Source organism: Protopterus annectens, chromosome 17.part0 (assembly GCF_019279795.1).
Source record: "Protopterus annectens isolate FY-2018-M chromosome 17.part0, PAN1.0, whole genome shotgun sequence".
Taxonomy (NCBI): Eukaryota; Metazoa; Chordata; order Ceratodontiformes; family Protopteridae; genus Protopterus; species Protopterus annectens.
Window position 1 is genome coordinate 602,159,273 of NC_056751.1, and position 21,200 is coordinate 602,180,472.

General features: G+C 41.5%; 1 protein-coding gene across 1 annotated transcript in view; it reads left to right on the forward strand.

Annotated features, from left to right (window-relative positions):
- PPP6R1 (protein phosphatase 6 regulatory subunit 1) overlaps nt 1-21,200 on the forward strand; it is a 3,522,349-nt gene that overhangs the window by 2,192,265 nt on the left and 1,308,884 nt on the right. The window contains exon 14 of the mRNA XM_044059463.1: nt 2,083-2,172. Within this exon, the coding sequence (XP_043915398.1) occupies nt 2,083-2,172 (90 nt within the window). The remainder of the gene's footprint in view (nt 1-2,082; nt 2,173-21,200) is intronic.

Below are 21,200 nucleotides of genomic sequence, written 5' to 3' on the forward strand. Positions count from 1 at the left end.
ACATTCGCTAATATGAAGTAGACGTTTTGAATGGAGATTGCGGTCCAGTGTGGATCATGAAATTTTCCCTTTTCCTCACTGCAGTGCGATGGCGGAGTAGTTATATATAAAATGCAGGGGGTGTGGAAGGCGTAGACCCCACATGGGGGGTGCAAGAGGGCTTGCCCTCCTAAAAAAATGTAAATGTAAACACGGACTTTCGATACCGGAAGTTTGTAAGTTTGAATGTCAGTCATCATGTTTATCATTTCCGACGTAGTGAAAATTCAGAAATACTTCCGTGTGTGATATGTATGTATATGTGTGTGTGTGTGTGTGTGTGTGTGTGTATGTATGTATGTATGCATATATGTATATATATATATATATATATCTCACACACATGCATATTTAACAGGGGATGTTGTGGTTGCCCCCCCCCCCCCCTCCACCAAATGGTCTAATTTTTTTTTTTTTTTTTGATCCTTTGTGGATCAGTATTTTTTTTGCTTCAGTCAGTTGAGGTTGATAATTTACTTGTTGATGTTTTTACATGTCAAAAAATTGTTATGCTTCCTTCCTGCCATATAGAGTTTAAGTGCAGAAAAAGTATACAAACAGGAATTTTTGCTGTTTTTTGCAAAGCACCATGGCTTTTGTGCAGGACTATTCTTAGACAGCAGAAGTAGCTGTGTAAGTGTACATATATTTTTGATTTCCGTTATTGGAAGGTACCAGTGGGACTCTATCCACCATGACTAAGGTCTGTTTTTTGGATTAAAGAAGTTTTCGTCATATTCATAAAAGAACTAGTATGTTTCTGATGTGAAGGGTGATGCTGCTGACATGGTATTTTAGGTAGATAGGATGAGCAAAGCAAGCATCCAGCAAATAAAGGAGGATGTGTGTTTAGTTGCTTTATGCTTCTGGATTATAGATTAGTACTAGACTAATTGCCCTTGTGGGTCATTTTAAGCCTAACAAATTACCCCATTTCAGACTCAAATCATGCACCTTGTATCTCTAAGGTAAACACCTTAACCATTATACTAAAGTAGCCTCCCATTCAGTGATTATTGCTGGTGGTTTATTGTGGTGTAGTCTTAACTTTACAGTTAAGCACTGTATTATTTTAGGTACTGTTAAAATAAACTGAACAATGAGAAGATGAAAGTGTGTAACTTAACAAAATATGGTTGGGGTGAAGAAATAAGAAATGTTTTGATAAATCCATCCATCCAACCACAACTCCTTTTTCCCATTTTTACACTTTGCTGGGGTGTCTCATCAAAAGTGACCATAATCTAGACCTAGAACCAATGTTCACACTACCAGCTGGCAAGCATTGCCACAGTTTTGATGATAAAGATAGCCAAAATTAACTTATGCAAGTCAAAAGGGGTGATGGGATTATAGTGGAATCTTCTTTATAAACTTGAGCACCAGCTAACCAAGTTTCAGCAGCTCTCTGCTGATTACTTGGCTCACCTGTGATTGGCAGCAAGCTTGATAAGTGTTTTTTTTTTTTGCATGTGGCAAGCTTGTCTGCACAACCCTTGATACACCCCTAAGCTATACGTATGTTGCCTATAAAGTCACACAGACTTTTAGGAAGCAGTCTGACTACTGACCTGGTGTGTACATTTCATTGTGTTACACTGAAATACACAGACAAATATTTGACAGTGAGCAGTTGAACAGGGTTAATATGAATGCATAGTGATTAAGTAGAGAATAGATTAATGAAGATATGTTGAGAAAGGGGTTATTGGAAAAATATATATGGAAGCCTGCCTTGGATGTGTTTTTGGAGGGTATGGGCCTCACTTTTCCAGAGGGAGCAAACCATGGAAAGTGCAGGGTGAAGTACATAGATCAATAAAAAAGGTGCTGTTGCACTAGGGTAGAGGTACAGGAGTAAATATTTCCATTGTTACCCCATAAACAGTGCAAACTCTGTGGGGATTTAGTATAAATAAAAGATTTTTTATAACATCATACACAGCTTTTGTTTTATTTCAGAGCAGCATTTAAATTCGTATAGCTTCATTGTGCAAATGTTATTCCATGTCATGAAATAACAGTTTTTATCTTAATTTTCAGGAGAATACAGCAACAATGCCCATTTGCAGTGATGATGAGGATGGAGATCTGAAAGAGTTCAATTTTCCTCAAGAAGCTGTTTTACAGCAGGTATATTTAAATGCAAAGATTATTAGTTGAAGTGAATGGATGATAGTACGATATTATTGTAGTAATGTGTAACCTGTCAGTTACTTTAATGTGTAATTATTGCTAACTTGTTTAGAACATTTTTTTTTGGCTAGTAATGAATTAAAAAGTACTTGTATACTGCAGTTGTAAACACTGTGTTGTTAAAGGATTTCTAGGTCTGAGAGTTATGTTATCGTCGAATCATAAAATATACAAGGCAGCTGGACCATGTGGCCATTTCTGCCCTGTCAGTACCCACCCTAAGATCTTAGCTAGCTATTTCAATGGAGAGATAGGCCTGCTATGCCAGGGGTAAATTTAGGAATACTCATCCAGTTGTCTAGCTCAGTTTTAAAAGAACATAGTGCATCACACTGGTTGTTTCAGAGTGGAAGTTTGTCCTAGAGAAGGGGTAGTCATTATGTAACAAATCTCTCTCTCCACCAAAATATGTTTATATGCTGAGGCAGGTTCATATCTCAGGTTTTAGTGTTCACTGGACTTTATTTGTAAAGAAATAAAAGGTCTTAAAGACTATTGGATACCCAATGGCTTGAAATGCAAAACACTTATCTACCCTTAGGAGTCTATAGGATACTGAATGCACAAACAGAGCCTCCAGCTTGCCTTGGTAGGTCAGGTCTTTTAGGTCCCATGATATTTTGTTTTTCAGGAACTTCTGGTGACTTTCCAACTGGTTAGTGTATCTAATAAGGTACATCCCAAAGGGGTCATTATTTTCTTTGATGTGCCTGATCAAAGCAGAATGTAAACTACTTTGGATCTAGAGGAGATACCGTTTATGATAAATAAAAAGATTTCCTGACCACTTTTGCAACATCATGATCAAGGGAGAGGGAATCATCTATCCTTGTTCCAAAGTCTCTCATTTTCATTTTTAAGTGGGGTTATTTTGATAGCGTAAGCTGGGTTTGAGAAATTGTACCAAATGGAGCAGTATTGCACTTTTTTAAGATTTGGTTCTAGTTCATTTTCTGTGCACCAGTTATTAACACACACAAGTTAAAGCTGCATTTTCTTAATTTCTGAAAAGGATTTGAGGATGGCACTATGTTACAGTCATCTACAAATGTGGTTAACCAGAGGTCCTGTTTTTTTCATTTGGAGATCAGAGATGTGTATGTTGAATAATAGAGGATCCCTGAGAGATTCCAACCTTCATGCTTCCCCTCACTGTGTGGGTTCTGTCCCTCAGCGAAATTGCTGTCTACCTGACTATGTAGGGATCAGTTTGGAGCACGTTTAACTTATTAATTATGTTAGCATATCGTATGGTATCATATGCTTTGGCGAGGTCAGGAATTCTGCAGAGTGCTAAAGAGAAAATAAGGGAGTATCTGGATGATGTGCATGAGTTTAGAAAGATCGCTGTTAAGAACTCCAGAGCACAAAAATGTTTAGCACAGTGATTTAGGCAACAGAAAGTAGGAGGAGTAGTTTCCCATCTTAGGGAGCTTATAACAAGAAAAATAACCAGAGATCCTATAGAGGTGTTAGAGATATTTTTGAAATATTATGCAAAGCAATGTGGAAATTAACAGAGTACAAATGGGAAGACTAAAGTATGCTAAGGTTAGAATTAGATTAAATTTAGCAATTAACAGCTAAAGTAGAAGGAGATGAGTTAAAAACAGCGATGTAGAATCAATGTGCAGGAAAGTCTCCAGCAAAATATGGTATTCCTGTGAAAGTTTGAAAGCTAGGAGGGAAGAAAGTGGTAAAGATCTGAAAAGTTTTTTTTAACGGTATTGTAAATGGAGTGGAAGCACCAACATCTTGGAAGCAAGCTGTGGTGGCTGTAGTACCTAAAGATGTAAAGCCCCATAAGATCAGCTTCACATAGGCCCATTTCAGTTTTAAAACATGCTCATAAAGTATTCATCTGTAATAGCTAAAGGAATGCTAGAAGTGTTGCCAAAATTGTTAGATATGGATCAGTGTGGTTTTGTGCAGGGGAGGCAAACATTTGACAACATTATTAGAATAATAATGATCCAGAGGATAGCAGAATGTAAAGAAATACCTCTGTTGTTGGTGGGTCTTGATGCAGAGAAAGTGTCCGACAGAGTAAGCTGGGATTTTATGAGTAGGGAAATGGAAGCATCATTTGCATTCCCTGATACAATAATAAGGCTGTAATTAGAAGAATATATGCGGGATTTGAGGCAAAAAAAAATAAAGTGGGGTCTTCCTCTGACAAGTTGTCTGAATAGAGCAATCAGGCAGTAGTGTTCATTTTTCCACTTTCTTATTTGGATAATATTTAGAGCTTTTGCTGAAGAAAATAAGGGACTCGGAAACTCAAGGATATAATTGGTATGGTAATTAAGCAAAGTTAACTTTATTTGCAGATGGTATTGTTTTATACCTGATAAAACCAGAAAATGTCTTCTCAGTGCTATGGAACATCTTCAGACAGTTTCAAGTCTTTTTTGGATATAAAATTGATGAAGATGAAACAAAGGCTACAGCTGTAAACTATGTACTCATAAATGAATTGGTCCAGCAATACCCATATTTATGGGAACATGATAAAATGAAGTATTTTGAAGAACAGATTAAAAAAAAGCATTTTTTATGGCAGCTAAGGATATGTGGGAATTCACTAAAAAGATAATACAAAAACTTAGAAACTAGAAGCTCTTGTTTATGGTTATGGATAGCAAGGTACAAGCAGTGAAAATGTTTTTAGTTCTCTTTAGATTTATAAACAGGTCATTCATGTTTTTATCAACCAGAGAAGTTCTGGGCAATAATAAAGAGTTGAAGGAGTTTATTTGGGAAGGGAAGATGGCAAGGGTCAGGTGGGATACGTTTAACTTCCAACATCACAAAGTGGTTTAGGTTGACCTGATTTCAGTTGATATTTTAGAGCTACACAGTTAAAGTTAAAATACATAACACAAGAGGAACGCTGTAAATCAAAGTGGACAGGGATGATGATGAAATGGGGGTGGAATTTAAGTAATAAGGAGAGAGTAGGATTTTGGATGCTGATCCTTAAGGAGAGCAATGACAACCATGCATAATGTTATATTCATAAAGTAGCAGAAAGCATTCTAAGAATTAAGCCAACACAAAAATGGTGGAAGGAGATTTTGCCAATAGGGATGACTGGTAATTAGGGGTGCAGAGGATAGGGAAGAGGGGGCTGGAATTTATTGGTGAAAACTGACAAAGGAACCAAGTTATTGGGAGCAAATAAGTAGAGAGGGAAAGGTAATAGAATGGGAAGAGGCCATGAAGACATTTGGACTGTAGGCTAGAAACGTGCCTTCTGTATCGGGGATTTATATTGAGTATAGGCAGAGAGAAGAGGGATAGGGGAATCCTAAGTGAAGGATCTGCTCTGGTAGAGTTTTTATTTGACTATACTATACACGTTGCTGTTGAAAAAGGGATACTTAATAGGGCATATAAAATACTGCACGATAACTATAGGAATCAATCAGAGGAGGTTAGAAAAGCTTTGGAAGAGAGATTGGTTTGGCACTTCACAAGGAAGTAATGGGAGGACATATTTATTTCTCCTGAGTCTGCAGTAATCTCTAGAAGAGGATTTTTGTGCAGAAGTGTTTGCATAGGTATTTTTATACCCCAAGCAGACCTTTCCTAAGGTAAATGGCAAATGTTGGAGGTGTGATGGATAAAGAGGTGTTAACTGGAAACATATGTTTTGGGAGTGCACTGAGTTGACAGACTTTAAAAATTACCTACAGAGTACTCTTGTCAGAAATATTTGGTGAGCAAATGGGTGTATCTAAGGAAATTAGTTTAAGCACTTGGGCTTCAGACCAGTTGTTTTACATTAGGAAGGTTTGTGGCCTGCACTGTGGTCGCAGGACAGGTAGCTTACATCCTTCTAAGTTGGGAACTGCTGACTGAGGGCTCAGTGTCTGTTACTCTAAAAGTGTATTAGTTCTGGTTTAAGCACTTGGGCTTCAGGCCAGTTAGTGTACATTAAGAAGGTTTGTGGTCTGCACTCTTGTGGGAGGAGAGGCTGGACTCTGCCCTTCTGAGCTGGGAATTTATGGTTAAAGGCTTATAGTGCCTGCATATTTGAACTGTTTCTTACTGAAATTGATACACCTTGTTTGCTGTAGCATAGACTAGATCCAGGCCTGCTGAATCTAGCTTTGTTTGTATGATTGTTGTTTGTTTGCTTGTTATTTCCCTGAAACCCTAATTCCACCTAAAACGTGGCTTTTCAGCACCTGTGTGAATCCCTAGTGATATCTGCATTGCTTACTGTACTTATTTCCTTGTTTCACTTGAAAGAAAGTTACTGTTTGTCGTTTTTGCATTTAAGTTACCTGTAACACATTGCATTTAAGTTACCTGGCACTTGCTCACTAAGTCAGCACTAAAAAATTAAAAGCACTACACCCTCACAAACTCCCCTTGAGTACCTTGTTCCCCATTGACCCTTTTTTCAATTATAAAGGAATTCCCAGTACTATTCTAGTATGTCCAAAGGTCAGTTGTCAATCTCCTCTCCGGTCCAGCTGGTGAATCTGGGAATCTTGAGGCAATGTTACAACTGCCTCATGTACACAGACAACCCTCTCCTCCTCCTCCCAACAAATTCCAACACATGTGAGAGATGCAACCATATAGCCAAACTGGAGGCTAAGCTCTCTCAACTCAGTACTGGCATAACCAGTCAGGAGGAGAAGGAAACCACACTCACTGCAATTCCAGTCTCACATAGACCCACCACGACAGCAAACCAAACACATAAACACACAAAAACTTACTCGGAGGCTCTAAATAAAAATCTGCCTAAGCAGCAGAGACCGCCAAAGCAGACACCCAAGCAACCGCTACCCCAAAACAAAACATGTGCAACACATAGCTTACAAAGCCAGTGTGCCGAACAGTCACAGCCCTTAAGGCTAAACAACACACCTGATACACTTGTAATAGGTGACTCTATCGTCAGGCACACTGACGTCCCGCTCACCAGGCTGAACAAGGAGAAGGTCACGGTGAGCTGCCTGTCGGGCGCTAGGATCCACCACATAACACAAGCACTCAGGTCACTCCAAGGCAAGTACAAATATGACTCAGTCATTGTCCATGCTGGTGTGAATGACCTGAGACGTATCTCCCTGGACTACATGAAAAGAGACATAGAGGAGCTCTCTAAGCACATGGCCCAGGCCGGTATGACCCTGACCTTGAGTAGCATCTTACCCTCACCAAGAATGATGCCACAATATGAAGACAAGATGATCAATTTCAACAATTGGCTTAAGTATTGGTGTCATTCAAAGGGGATCCAATGCCTGCCAGCCTGGAATGACATGCTCGACAAGCCACGATGCTTCGCTAGGGACGGCTTGCACCTGTCACCCCTGGGCTTTTGGATATTGGCAAAGGCTCTTGCTACCCCCATAGTGCCTTTTTTAGGCAAGGCTCAAAAGACAAACCCACCTCCATAGGTATCACAAGGGATAAGAAACTAAGAGTAATGCTGCTCAACGCAAGAAGTCTAAACCTCAAGATGCACACACTCGAAACTCTCCTTAGCATGGAGAACATCGATATCTGTGCAGTAACAGAAACCTGGTTCAAGGCTCCCGAGAGCACCCCAGCACTACCAGGTTATACCTCATACCATGCTTTTCGGCCCCAAAACTTGGACCGAACCACAAAAGGAGGGGATAGTATCAATATTCGTCAAAGATACCCACACCTCCAGGTTGGTGGCACAGCACGAAGCATCAGAGACTATCCATGTGCAACTAACAGTGGGTAAAACTGCCTTCCAGTTTATAGCCTGCTACAAACCACCCTCCCAAACCACACTCGGCCTTCCTGAGAACACTGGAAAATATGATGGTCTCTCCAAACACCATTATGTTGGGCGACTTCATCTACCCAAACATAGACTGGGAGCATTACTCTAGCTCCAACACCCTAGCCCAAAGGTTCCTAGAATTTATAAACTCAAATGCTATGGAACAACTTGTTACCACTCCCACAAGAGGGGAAAACATACTGGACCTGATCATCACCAACATGGGGACTCTATGCTGCAGACCAGAAGTGTATCCCTCACTGGTAAGATCAGACCATAAACTAATCTCACTGGATATTCACATCCCGACCCCACCCCCTGCCCAGAAAACCACAGTGAAAAACTTCTCTAAAGCAAATTTCACACTCCTCAAAACCGAGGTGGAATCCTTCAAAGCCCCCGGGCCTGTGGAAAATACGGCCCAGACCGCAGAATCCTTTATAAACGCATTCTATGAACACCTTCAGGAATGCATGGCTCATGCAATCCCAGATAAAACCAAGACCCAATCCTCCAAAGGCAGACGTTTTGTCCCAGCCATAAACAAACTATACAATAGAAGGAGGAAGCTACTACATGATAGAGCAAAATCCCAAAAAGGGAAGGCATCTCTGATCAGTATTAGCAAAAAACTACGGGCACTCATAAAATAGTCTAAGGCCAGCTTCGAGAGAAAAATTGCACAGGACACTAAGGATAATCACAAGGTTTTCTTTAGTTATGTTAGGAACCTGGGTGGGAATTCCCAGATATGCTCAGAATTAGTCCAAAATGTCAAAAAATACACCGAACCCACAGACATTGCCAACATCCTAGCTGACAGGTTCAGCGCAAACTTCTCCCCCCCCCTCCCCACCAAAAGGGAAAATATCTATCCCAGCAGACTGCTGTCCCCCTGACATCTCAGATGCTCGGGTAAGAGCCGCCCTCTCCAAAGCAAAAAACACATCATCAATGGGACCAGATGGTGTCCCGGGCTGCATCCTACATGAACTCCAAGAAGAGCTAAACCCAAACATAAAACTACTGTTCAATCTCAGCCTTACTACAGGATATGTACCCAAAGAGTGGCGTACAGCAACAGAGGTCCCTCTCCACAAAGGTGGTGCCTCAACGGATCCTGGAAACTATCACCCCATAAGCCTGACTAGCTTGGTCTGCAAAACTATGGAAAAGGATCATCATGGACCTCATAAATAAAGATATTGGGGACCTACAGACACTGGATCCTACCCAGTTTGGCTTTGTTAAGGGCAGATTCTGCCTCTTAAACCTGGTTGATTTCTTTGAAACAGTCACCAAGGCCATTGACGAGGGGAAGGTGGTCCACACAGCCTACCTGGACCTCGCAAAAGCCTTCGATACAATACCCCACTCGGGCATTATAGATAAGCTCACCAGCTTAAATATAAACCCCTATGTCACTAGATGGGTTTCAAACTGGCCCAAGGACAGAACCCACATGGTTAGAATTGCTGGAGCCATGTCAGACTCCAAACCAGTTACAAGTGGCGTCCCACAAGGCTCAGTCCTGGGACCTCTCTTGTTCGGTATATATTTCTCAGAGGTACAGGCCAACACGGAAGGACTGTGGCTGACCAAGTTCGCAGATGACTGCAAACTGGGCGCCATAATCGACTCTCCAGCCGACACAAGCATCCCTCAAAAGGGCCTCACAGAAACAGATAACTGGTGCCAGAGCCATGGCCTCAAGCTAAACGCCAAAAAGTGTATAGTCATCCCCTTTGGCAAAAACAAAGTGCCCACAAATTACCACATAGGTAGTAATCCATTAAGTACAGAAGAAGTAATTAGGGACCTGGGGACCCAAGTTGATAGCAATCTCTCATTTGACAACCACATGGCCAAAGTGGTTAGAAAAACATTTTGTATAGCCCACCTAATCATGAAGGGATTCACATCTAGATCAGGGGAGGTCATCGTGCCTCTTTACTCATCCCTCATCAGGCCCATAATTGAGTACAATGCCCCTTTTGAGATGTACCTTACCAGACACCTGCAGCAACTGGAAAGACCCCAAAAGAACCTCACCAAGAGGATCAAAGGGCTCATACAGATGCCATATGCTGCCTGGTTAAAGAAACTCCAGCTCTACTCAGTGGCATACCGCCTGCTCAGAGGCGATCTGTGCTTGACGTATAAAGCCATTTCCAACCCGGAATTAATGGACATGCTGCACCTCAGAAAATCCAAATCCCATCGAGCTACGCGCTCGAGAGACTTGAACCTCAGCACTGAAATAAATAGGACATGCTGGAGGGACAGATTCATAACCCAGAGGCTCCCTTCACTCTGGAATAAAATCCCAGTCCAGGTTAGGCAGAGTCCCTCATTGACTCTCTTCAAGAGGAATCTTGATGAGTGGATGGGAGATCGTAGGTTTACCCCAGGTATCACTTCTGTGTCACTGTTAGACAGAGGCACAGTATACTAACCTCGAAAAAGGGCATAGCAAAATTAATTTAAAATGGGTAGCGAAAGCCAAACACACTCTGGCTAGGCTTATAAATGCCCTATGGCAGATAGCCTAGTATGAACCTATGAAATTATTTGTTTGAGCCGGGTTACAAGCTCTGCATTTCTTAGTTATAGTAAGACTTTGCCAAGTTTAATTCTGGTGGCTACCAAAAAAGCAATTACTAGAAAATGGAAATCGAAGTCTAAACTAACTGTATTTGAAGTATTGGATATTGTAACAGAAATAAAAGAACTGGAAGTGGCATCTTTAGGAAAATGTAGGAGCAAATTGCATAGAAAAAAAAAAATGGAAATTGTGGAAACAATACTTGTAGAGTAATGTTTTGAGTGAGAATTAAGGGGAAGGCATGAATTGAGCAGTTTATGTAATTTTTAATTGGTGATAGTTACACAAAAAGGCATATGCAATGTATAAGGTTTATAACTATGAACGTGTTAATATAGTTTGTTTTATTTTATGTAAATGTATGTTTGCCAGTGTCTTAAGTAATAATTCAGTAAAGGTATTAAAAAAAAATGTCTTTATGCACAGCACAACCACTGTCTATGACTTGTGTTACTGTTTCAAAAAGGTTTACTACATTTATTAGGCAGGATTCACCCATAACAGAGCCAGAATGCTGGGGGTCAAGTCTTAGAAGATTTTTAGTATTGTCAGTTATCAAGTCAGTTATGACCGATTCCATGGCCGTCCAGATGAGGCTCATTAGGCTAATTGATCTGTGGTTTCCACGGTCCATGGTGAAGCCACTTTTGTGAAGTGGCATCACAGCTCCTATACGTCATATCTCATGGATTAAGCCAGTGGCTGAGCTCAGGTTGAATATCTGCAGGAGTGTGTCTAGCAGTGCGTATGTAGTGCTGTTCAGGCAGCCTGGGTATGTTATGTCCCACTGTGGAGGGATTTGAAATCCTTTGGAATGTGTGGGTTTTGTACAGTTGTCTCAGTGGTGAAATTTGCTGGCTAACATACTTGTGATATCTACTGATTGAGTAGGTGGTGCTGTTTTGAATAAATTCTGAGAAATGTTGGATGGTATTTCTTAATTTTCCTACATAATTAAAGATTTGTAATTATCCTTAGCTTTTGATACAAGTCCTGCCTTTGCCTTACTGGTGGTATTTTTTGTACTTTTAATAAATTTTGATGTTGGCCTCGATTTGTGAGCCTTTAATTTTGATGTATATTCTAAAAAAACATTTTTTTCCTTATTTGTTTTGATTATGAATGAGAATCATCATCTGGTTTGCTTTTGACCTTCCCATTTTGTTTGGTTCTGGTAGGAACGGTCAGGTTAATGCATATGTCTAGGAGAGCAGAGAACTTCTAGTTGTGTTAACATTTTGGATGATAATCATACTAGAATTTCAAGAGCTTATCATAGAATTACAGAAGGTTAGTACATTTGAAGTCTTTGAGTACTGTGATGTTTACATCTGATGTTTTGGAGGTTTTGACAGAAAAGGTTACTATTTTGTGGTCAGACTTAACTGGGGAGAGATATACCAGTGGGATAGTGCATATGGATGCTATATTAAAGGACCTGGCCAATAATATTTTGCCCACTAGTACATTCTTTGACTATATGGTCTGGGGAGTTCTTGATTATGAAATCAAAAAAGGGGACATAACCTACATTTGAGGTTTAGGTATCCTAGTTTATTGAAGGGTAGTTGAAATCTTCCAGGATGATGGAGTTCCTGTGTATTTAAAGTTCAACCAATATATTTAGGAATCAAACATAATTTCTTCAGGGGGCATTGACGCTGTCCTATAACATGCTATGTATGATCTTATAGTTGGTTTTATTTAGTGTGATTTTTTTATCTCTGTAAGTTCAGCTTTAGGGTCTCTAGGAATCTGCCTTGAGGTAATGTGGCCTCTGATAAACATGGGTACTGAACCGTAGTAGTTCCCATTGGGTTTAAAAGTGTGGTAAGCACAAAACCCTGGTGTAGAAGGTGTGATTTGTGTACTTTTAATCCAAGTTTCAGTGATAATACCCAAATGAATGTGCTCCAAATGCAGTAGGACTTCTTGATCAGGCAGTTTATTATTTAGACTCCTAGCATTGTACCGGGATATTGTCTAGTTCTTGATTTTTTGTTGCGTGTTTAAGACTGGAAGGTCCATTAGTTGGACTCTTACTAAAAAAAAAAAAAAAAAAAAGCACCACAAGGGCTTTACCCAGTATGCAGTACCTGTGGAATGAGAGGTACAAGCCATCCTTTGAGAAGCAAGTAGGACTATGCAGCAACTCATCCCAGACTGACACGTAGTAGATCCCGCATGAATGACATAATTTATTTAGCTAGTTGTTAAAATCCATTATCTTTTCTTTGTACCTCAGCATCATTCTTGGAGAAGGAAGGAATTCCACTCAGTACCAGGGCCTTTTCTGTATTTGTGACATGCATAGAGAGCTCCGAAATGTGTCTCTATTCCTTTGGGTTTTGCTTGTTAGGCCATTTACACCCACATGGACCACAGCCATGTTGCTGTCGCACTTGTTCAGCTTCAGGGCCCTTACATAGTCAGAGATCTTTGTACATGAATGACAACTCTCAGTAACCCTATTTTTGTTCAGCCTTGAGAGAGTCCAGTCTGTGTGCCTGACATCCCCAGTACATTTTCATTAGTAGAGGGTTTATGTGTACTGGGTATTGAGGGAGTTTTTTTCTTGTGACTGTCAGTGATGGATGAGGTAACATTTGTTGTGGTGATGTTCATCGTGTTACACTGCTGCAGTCATTTCACTTAGGTTATCCTGCCGTCAGGCGGTTCCCCAATCGGCCTGAGTTGCAAAGTCTTGGTCCGGCGTCGGTTGCTGTTGCCTCCTCCCTGACGTCAGTGCGACAGGGGTATATAAGATGCAGCCGCCGCCATTTTCTTCAGCCTTTCTTGCCGCTCGAAGCAAAAGCAGTTCGCAAGTGCCGGTCGGCCGTCTCCTGAGATTTTCATTCCGAATCCAGAACCGAGGTCTTCTACAAAGCTAAGTACCCCGTTGGGGAAACTTTTTCTTGCCTCAGACCGATGTCAGTAAAAGTTAATAACTGTATTTCTTGTGGGAAGCAAATACCTCATAAGGATTTCCATTCCTATTGTATCCCATGCCTAGGCCCAGACGACGTCACTGGTTGTTGGTTTTGTGCTAGGTTTAACAAGCGCACTATTAAACGTCGGTTTGATTTTGCCCGACATTATTTTGTTAGAAAATTCAGTTATATCATGCCGTTTGAACTTCCGACGACTGGAATACACAAAAAGCGCAAAGACAAGGATAGGCATCCGAGGTCCAAAACTGACGACGAAGCCTCTTCTAGGCCAGTCACCGGTTCTCTGGTTTTCAGCGAGGTGCCTTCCCAGCCCCTGACAACCACTTCTGTAGAACCACAGGCCGCCTCTGACTCCCACGTGGAGATGGCTGGGCCTTCGGACGCACAAGATATTCAGCCTACCGAGACTAACCTTTCAGAGGGATCCAGAGTAGCTGAGCAACCCACAGCTTCTGAGGGTGTCTTCAGACCTACTCAGTTAAGCATTAAACCCTCAGCTAAGTTTAAGCCTCCTTTAAAATCAAAGAAACAAATACAGCATTCTTCCAGCACAGGCCTCCATGCCTAAGAAACAAATGCTCAAAATGGCCGAAGACCTAATCACTCTGATCAGGGCGTCCCATCCCCCTCCTGATAAAAGGCCTAGACAGGATGCAGACTATGACTCATCTGACCAGGTGTCCATCTCTTCTGATTCATCCTCAGACCTAGGATACTCTTTACCCCCTTATGAGAATTCTGATGCTGAGGAATCAATTCCATCAGCCTCACCACCTGAGGACTACTCCTTTGGGGAAACCCTACATACCATGATGGAGCGTTTCCACTGGGAAGGCCAGGATTACTCCGAATCCAAGAAAAGGCTCAGAGACTTCCTTTTATTACCTCAACACAGACCCCTTGTTATTCCGCCAGTGTTAGATATTGTGGATGATGTATATACTGAATCCAGCTTAAATCCTGATTCCTTACCTCCAGCCTCTGTTAAACCTGACAGATACTACAGAGTCCCTGACTCACATAAATTTCTGTATAAAAGCCCTGTAACTGACCTGAAACTAATTCTCAGGGACCCAAAGGAGGTAAGGCCTCATCAGCCAAGAACCCAGTTCCCTCTGACAGTGATTCCAGAGCATTAGACAGGTGGGGAAAGAAAGTATATATGTCTGCAACTTTAGCAATGAGAACCTTAAATTGCCAGTTTCACATGCTAAAATATCAGCAATTTTTACTGTCTCAGTTAAAACAAAAAATGCTTCCAGAATCAGATCCTCCTAATTTTAAAGAAATGCAGGATTTTTTGCATGCAGCTGAACAAGTGGGAAAGCATCCTTTGCAATGTGGTTTTGATTCTCTAGAGGCCTCCTGCAGAGCAGCAGTTACAGGCTCTGTCATTAGAAGACATGCTTGGTTAAAAGAACATACGTTACCAGATCATGTTAAAGCAAAATTATTGGATGCATCTTTGCAGCTGGATGTGTTATTTAGAGTTAAGGCAGAAGAGGTATTAAAGAAAATGGAGGATAAGGCAAAATCTATGCAAACGGTAAAGGATTTCTTACAGGTTCAGCCTCCTAGATTTAGCAGAAACTGGCCAGCTAAGAATTGGTCTTTTCCAATTACAGACAGACCTCAAAGGGGAAGATACAGACGTCCAAGAGGTAGAGGTCAAACACAAGGTCCTTCCAGGCCTCGACAATGGGTTGCATCAGGCCAGAAAGAAGGGGAAGACAGGCCCCAACCTTATAAAAAGCAGCTCCAATGACTTCCCACTACAGCTGCCAAACAAATCCCTCTTGGCAGCCCCCTTGGGAGGAAAACTGGCACTCTTCTACCACAATTGGCAAAAGATCACCAAAGATAAATGAGTTCTCAACATTGTATTTCAAGGTTGCAGGTTCCACTTTCACACTTTGCCAAGGTTAAAAGGAATGCCAAATCTGCCACCAAATCAATGGGCAGAGGCTCAAAAACAAATTACAGCACTCATGGATATAAGAGCTATTCAAAAGGTACCATCACAGGAGCAAGGACAAGGATTTTACTCAAGACTCTTTCTGGTAACCAGAAAGGACAAAGCCTGGAGGCCCATTCTGGATGTTTCAAACACTTACCTGGATGTTCCGAAATTCAAAATGTTGACACTACAGCAGCTTCCTCCCATGCTGGGCAAGAAAGCTTGGCTCGTGATTTAGACCTCAAGGAGGCATTCCTGCATATCCCTATCAGACAAAACTGCAGAAGATACCTCAGATTCATAGCTGGTTCAATGCACTACCAATTCTCTGCACTGCCCTTTGGCTTATCTACTGCACCCAGGGTCTTCACAAAGTGCCTGGCACCAGTAATTGCATTTTGCAGACAGAAAGGAATTCAAATTTATCCGTACCTGGACGACTGCCTGATTCAACCAGAGAGCAAGGACATTCTTCTAAAGCATCTGGCGTTTGTAAAAAAGTTAAGTTGCTTGGGGTACACAGTAAACAAAAAGAAATCAAAACTAGTGCCCTCACATGAGATTATATTCCTGGGTGCCAGCTTGAACACAACGGCCCAGATGGCTTATCTCACGCCAGACAAGCAAGGACACCTGACTCAATACTTTCAATTGATGGCAACAAAGACCCAACTCCCTGCAAGAAAAATTCCGCAGGCCTTGGGTTACATGGCATCCTGCATACTACTAATTCCATATGCCAGACTGCATATGAGGAAACTACAATGGTACCTAAAGAATGTATGGTCTCAACACTGTCAAAGTGTGGAAACTGTTATACCACTAATCCCTTGCCTTCAACAGGAGTTTCAATGGTGGGCTCAAGCTTGTCACCTCAACAAGGGACAGCCTTTTACACAACCCACTGCCAGGCAAACCCTGACAACAGATGCATCGGATTACGCCTGGGGGTCACACATGGCAGGCAAATGTATTCAGGGCACGTGGCCCGCAGAACAAAGGCATCTTCACATCAATCAAAAAGAGATGCTAGCTGTACAAAATGCCCTTATAGCTTTCAAGGACCTGCTGCATCCAAGACAACTACTGCTAAAGACAGACAACACCACAGTTATGTGGTACATAAACAAGCAAGGGGGCACTCACTCCTACCCCCTATGCAGACAAGCCATGACCTTGTGGAACACAGCTATAAACCTTCAAGTTCATCTGCAAGCACAATTCCTGCCAGGAGATAAAAACACACTGGCAGACGACTTAAGCAGAAACATCATGGATCCCCACGAATGGGAATTGAATCCACAAATATTCAGAATGATAACACAGAAATGGTGGAGCCCGGACGTAGATCTGTTTGCATCCCCAATAAACTGCCAGCTACAAAAATTCTGCACAAGGAGTTACCATCCACAAGCATGGAAAGTGGATGCCCTCTCATTCAGCTGGGAGAACCTACAAGTATACGCTTTCCCACCACTACCTCTCCTGCCAAAGGTACTCATAAAAGCCAGGCAAGAAGAGGCAAAGATGATCCTGATTGCACCAGACTGGCCACACCAGCACTGGTACCCAATCTTAAGGAGCTTAGCACAAGAACCACCCTGGATTTTGCCTCAAATCCCACATCTGCTGACTCAGCACAACAATCAAATACTACACAGCCAGCTAGACCTTAAACCTAGCTGCATGGAAGATTCCTTAGTCAAGCAAGCAATGCCTCTCTCTAAAGCTGTTATGGATGTCATTCTGGAGGCCAGAAGGCCTAGTACCAGGAAAGCCTATTCGGATAAATGGAAGAGATTCTGTGCCTGGAACCAAGCTCACAGCCTTGTCCTTCTTGTCCCAAACATTCCTCAGATACTACAATACTTAACTGAGATGCTGGACAAAGGCCTCTCTTTCTCATCTTTCAAGATCCATGCCTCTGCCATCTCTGCTCATTATAACAGGGATCCACCAATTTTCTCTAATCCTCTGTTAAAACAGTACCTCAGAGGGGCTAAAAACATAAGACCGCCCCATAGAGCACCTACTCCAACTTAGGACCTCAACTTTGTTTTGGAAAAACTAACTTTACCTCCTTTTGAGCCAGCTAACACAGCAGAAATAAAACATATCTCTTGGAAAACTGCTCTGCTCCTGGCAATAACATCAGCACGAAGAGTTTCAGAACTACAGGCACTAATGGCAGTGGAACCTTTCCTCATTTTCCACCAGGACGGTGTGTCTTTAAGAACTAACCCTACGTTTATGCCAAAGGTGGTATCCAGTGTGGCTCTAAACCAAACTATTCACCTGCCAACTTTTTATCCTAAACCACAGAATAAAGGGGAGAGACTACTGTACTCTTTGGACATTCACAGGCAGTTACGCTTCTACTTGTACAAAAACAAAGCTTTCAGAAAATCTGAGCAATTATTGGTAGCATATGCTGCAGGAGCACAGGGAAAAGCCATTTCAAAACAGACTATTTCAAAATGGATAGGACATTGTATACGGTTCTGCTACACATACCATGGCAAACCTGTACTTGGCAGCATTAGATCTCACTCCACCAGGGCAACAGCCACTTCAACTGCCTACCTCAGGGGAGTACCTACCAAGGATATTTTGGAAGCAGCAACTTGGAGTTCTTTACATACCTTCACCAAACATTACCATCTGCCGCTATACTCTAAATCCAGAGCTGGCTTCGCCACTGCAGTGCTGCAGGGCCTTATAGCCACCCCTAATGCCTTATAGAACCAGCCACCCTACCTCAGCTTTGGGATTCTACCCAAGTGTAATGACTGCAGCAGTATAACACGATGAACATAGTACAGTTTTGTACCTGCCATAAATGTAGATGTTTGAGTGTATACACTGCTGCAGTCCACGTTACCCTCCCTCCTTCCCCTCTTACTGGCTGGTACATATCTATGTATCCTACCCTTACTACCTATGGGGAGTATTTGCTTGTAGCTGTAAGTTGTCTTTTTTGCTTTTCTTATGTATGTTTTATTAGCAGTTGGAATCACCTACCAATGAGGCCCTGACATCTGGGGCAAGAAAAACTGAAGAAAATGACATCGGCTGCATCTTATATACCCCTGTCGCACTGACATCAGGGAGGAGGCGACAACAACCGACGCTGGACCAAGACTTTGGAACTCAGGCTGACTGGCGAACCGCCTGACGGCAGGATAACCCAAGTGTAATGACTGCAGCAGTGTATACACTCGAACATCTACATTATGGTAGGTACAAAACTGTACTTTTCATTTCTTCTGAGTTTTAGTCTTGCTTTTACCTAGGAGGCTTAGTCAGTGGCTTTTTTTACAGTTTTAAGTATTATAATTCTCCAGTGATTTATGGAGAGTACTGTGTTTGTGGTGCTCAAACCAAAAAGAAACTTTACAGTGTGGAGGGCGTGATGTTGACTTGCTAAATTATGTTATGCACTTAGTTCAGTTAAAATTTGAACTGTAAAATACTGCTACAAAATAATCAAATAGAAAATGTTAGGTAGTCCACAGCTGAGTTAAAAATGGAATATCCTTTCCTGAAACCCACAAACAAGCAATCCTAGTTCAGTATAATGAAAAGCATCAAAAACATTCCTTATTTATATATAATCAGGATGTTTGCAGCAAGGGAGTAGTTGCAGAGGGTGGTTCTGTTAAGAGCAATAAAAGCATTAAAATAATTTCTTTATCCAAGTCACCCTTCCCACGTAACATCATAGTGTAATCGGAGACTTTGCTACCTTTTACACTTTAACAGATCCATATGGCCTTAGTGCTTTATTTTTAACATTTATCACTGTATCTCCAGATTAGCAAGTTTTTGTTTTTTCATCCTACTTAGGTTTTCAGTTGTGTATTTATACATATGTTCATTCTTATTATGATTTGTTTCGACATACAAACCTGACGAAGTTTTTATTTGAAACGAAAGCGATCTTTGTTAAAAGTTATATATTTATTAATATTTATTCTGGTAGATGTCTGTTGGTAGATCTGTTTGCTAAGCAGTCAGTCATTTTTAGTTAGCTAATTTCTTTATAGTTTTTATTAGTTGGTTAGTCTATACAAAGTGTTAATAAACTGATCTTAGACTGTAATTTGTCTCTAACTTTCTAGTTTCAGTTTTAGGTAGCACAGTCTCTGATTATACTATCGTGTTAAGAGGAAGGGTGACTTGTCTAAAGAAATTATTTTAATGCTTTTATTGTTGTTAACTGAACCACCCTCTCTAACTACTCCCTTGTTGCAAACATCCTGATTATATATAAATAAGGAATATTTTTGATGCTTTTCATTATACTGAACTAGGATTGCTTGTTTGTGTTTCAGTAAAGGGTATTCCATTTTTAACTCAGCCGTGGACTACCTAGTATTTTCTATTTGATTATTGTTGACATTTGTGCAGTCACTAAAACCTGGTTCAGAGCTGGGGAGAGCACCCCAGCCTTCCAGCTTACTCAGAGCTGGGGAGTGCACCCCAGCCTTCCAGCTTACTCATCCTACAATACTTTCAGACCCCAAACGGAGGGCTACAAAGCCAAAGGAGGTGGAGTTTTGATATTTACACACCTCCAACCTGGTCAAAGAGTATGACGCACAGGAGACACTCCTGCAGTTAACTGTTGACAGAACACCTGTTCATATCATAGCTAGCTACAGACCCCCCCCCCCCCCAACCATGACTCAGGATGCCCATTCTACCTATCTGGACTTACTTGAATCCTTCAAGATTCAACACTCTACCCTGATCCTGGGTGACTTTAACTACCCAGCCTTAGAGTAGAAAACCTATTCTAGCCCAAACACAAATGTCCAGAGATTCCTTCACTTTGTCAATGCCAGTGCATTGGATCAGCTGGTCGACATCCCCACAAGAGGTGAAAATATCCTGGACCTGGTACTAACCAACATGAATAGCCCGTGTAGCACCTCTACAGTGTCATCCTACTTGTTCAGATCCATCCGTAAAGCGAACACTTTCGAAGTCACCATCTCCCCTGCCCCTGCCGTCAGGGTCAAACAAAAAAACTTTTCCAAAGCTGACTAAAATCTGCTGAGAGCAGGTATAAGCAGCTTCACGACCACCATCCCTTCAGTTGGAACTAGCACTAATGTCCAAGCCTACACCAAAAAACTATATGAACACTTACATTAGCTGTTCAGACTCAGCAGTACTTGACAGGACCAAATATTCTTCCTCAAGGAAGAGTAAACCTGTCTGGTAGACAGCAGCAATAAACAAACTCTATAATAAAAGGAAAAAAAAAAATTGCTGTCCAGGACCAAGGAGGAGCAGGTGCCAAGTTGGAAGCAGTCTCTCCTTTGTCTGAACAAGCAAATAAGGTCACTGGTGAAATCCTATTAGGTTAACTTTGAGTCCAAATTGACCACACCCAGTAAGGGCAATCACAAGGCCTTCTTCACATACATCTGCAGTCTCAAAGGTAACACCCAAATCTGCTCTGAACATACACAAACACCATAGATATAGCCAACCTGCTGGCAGACAGGTTCAGTGAAAACTTCACCCCTCCCCTTATCACCAGTGAGCAGGTCTTTAATGCCCTGTCAAAGGCAAAAAAAAAGTCTCTGTGGAACCTGACAACAAATGGAGAATACTTGCATGACCACCGAATCATACACCAATGCACTGTACAAACATGTA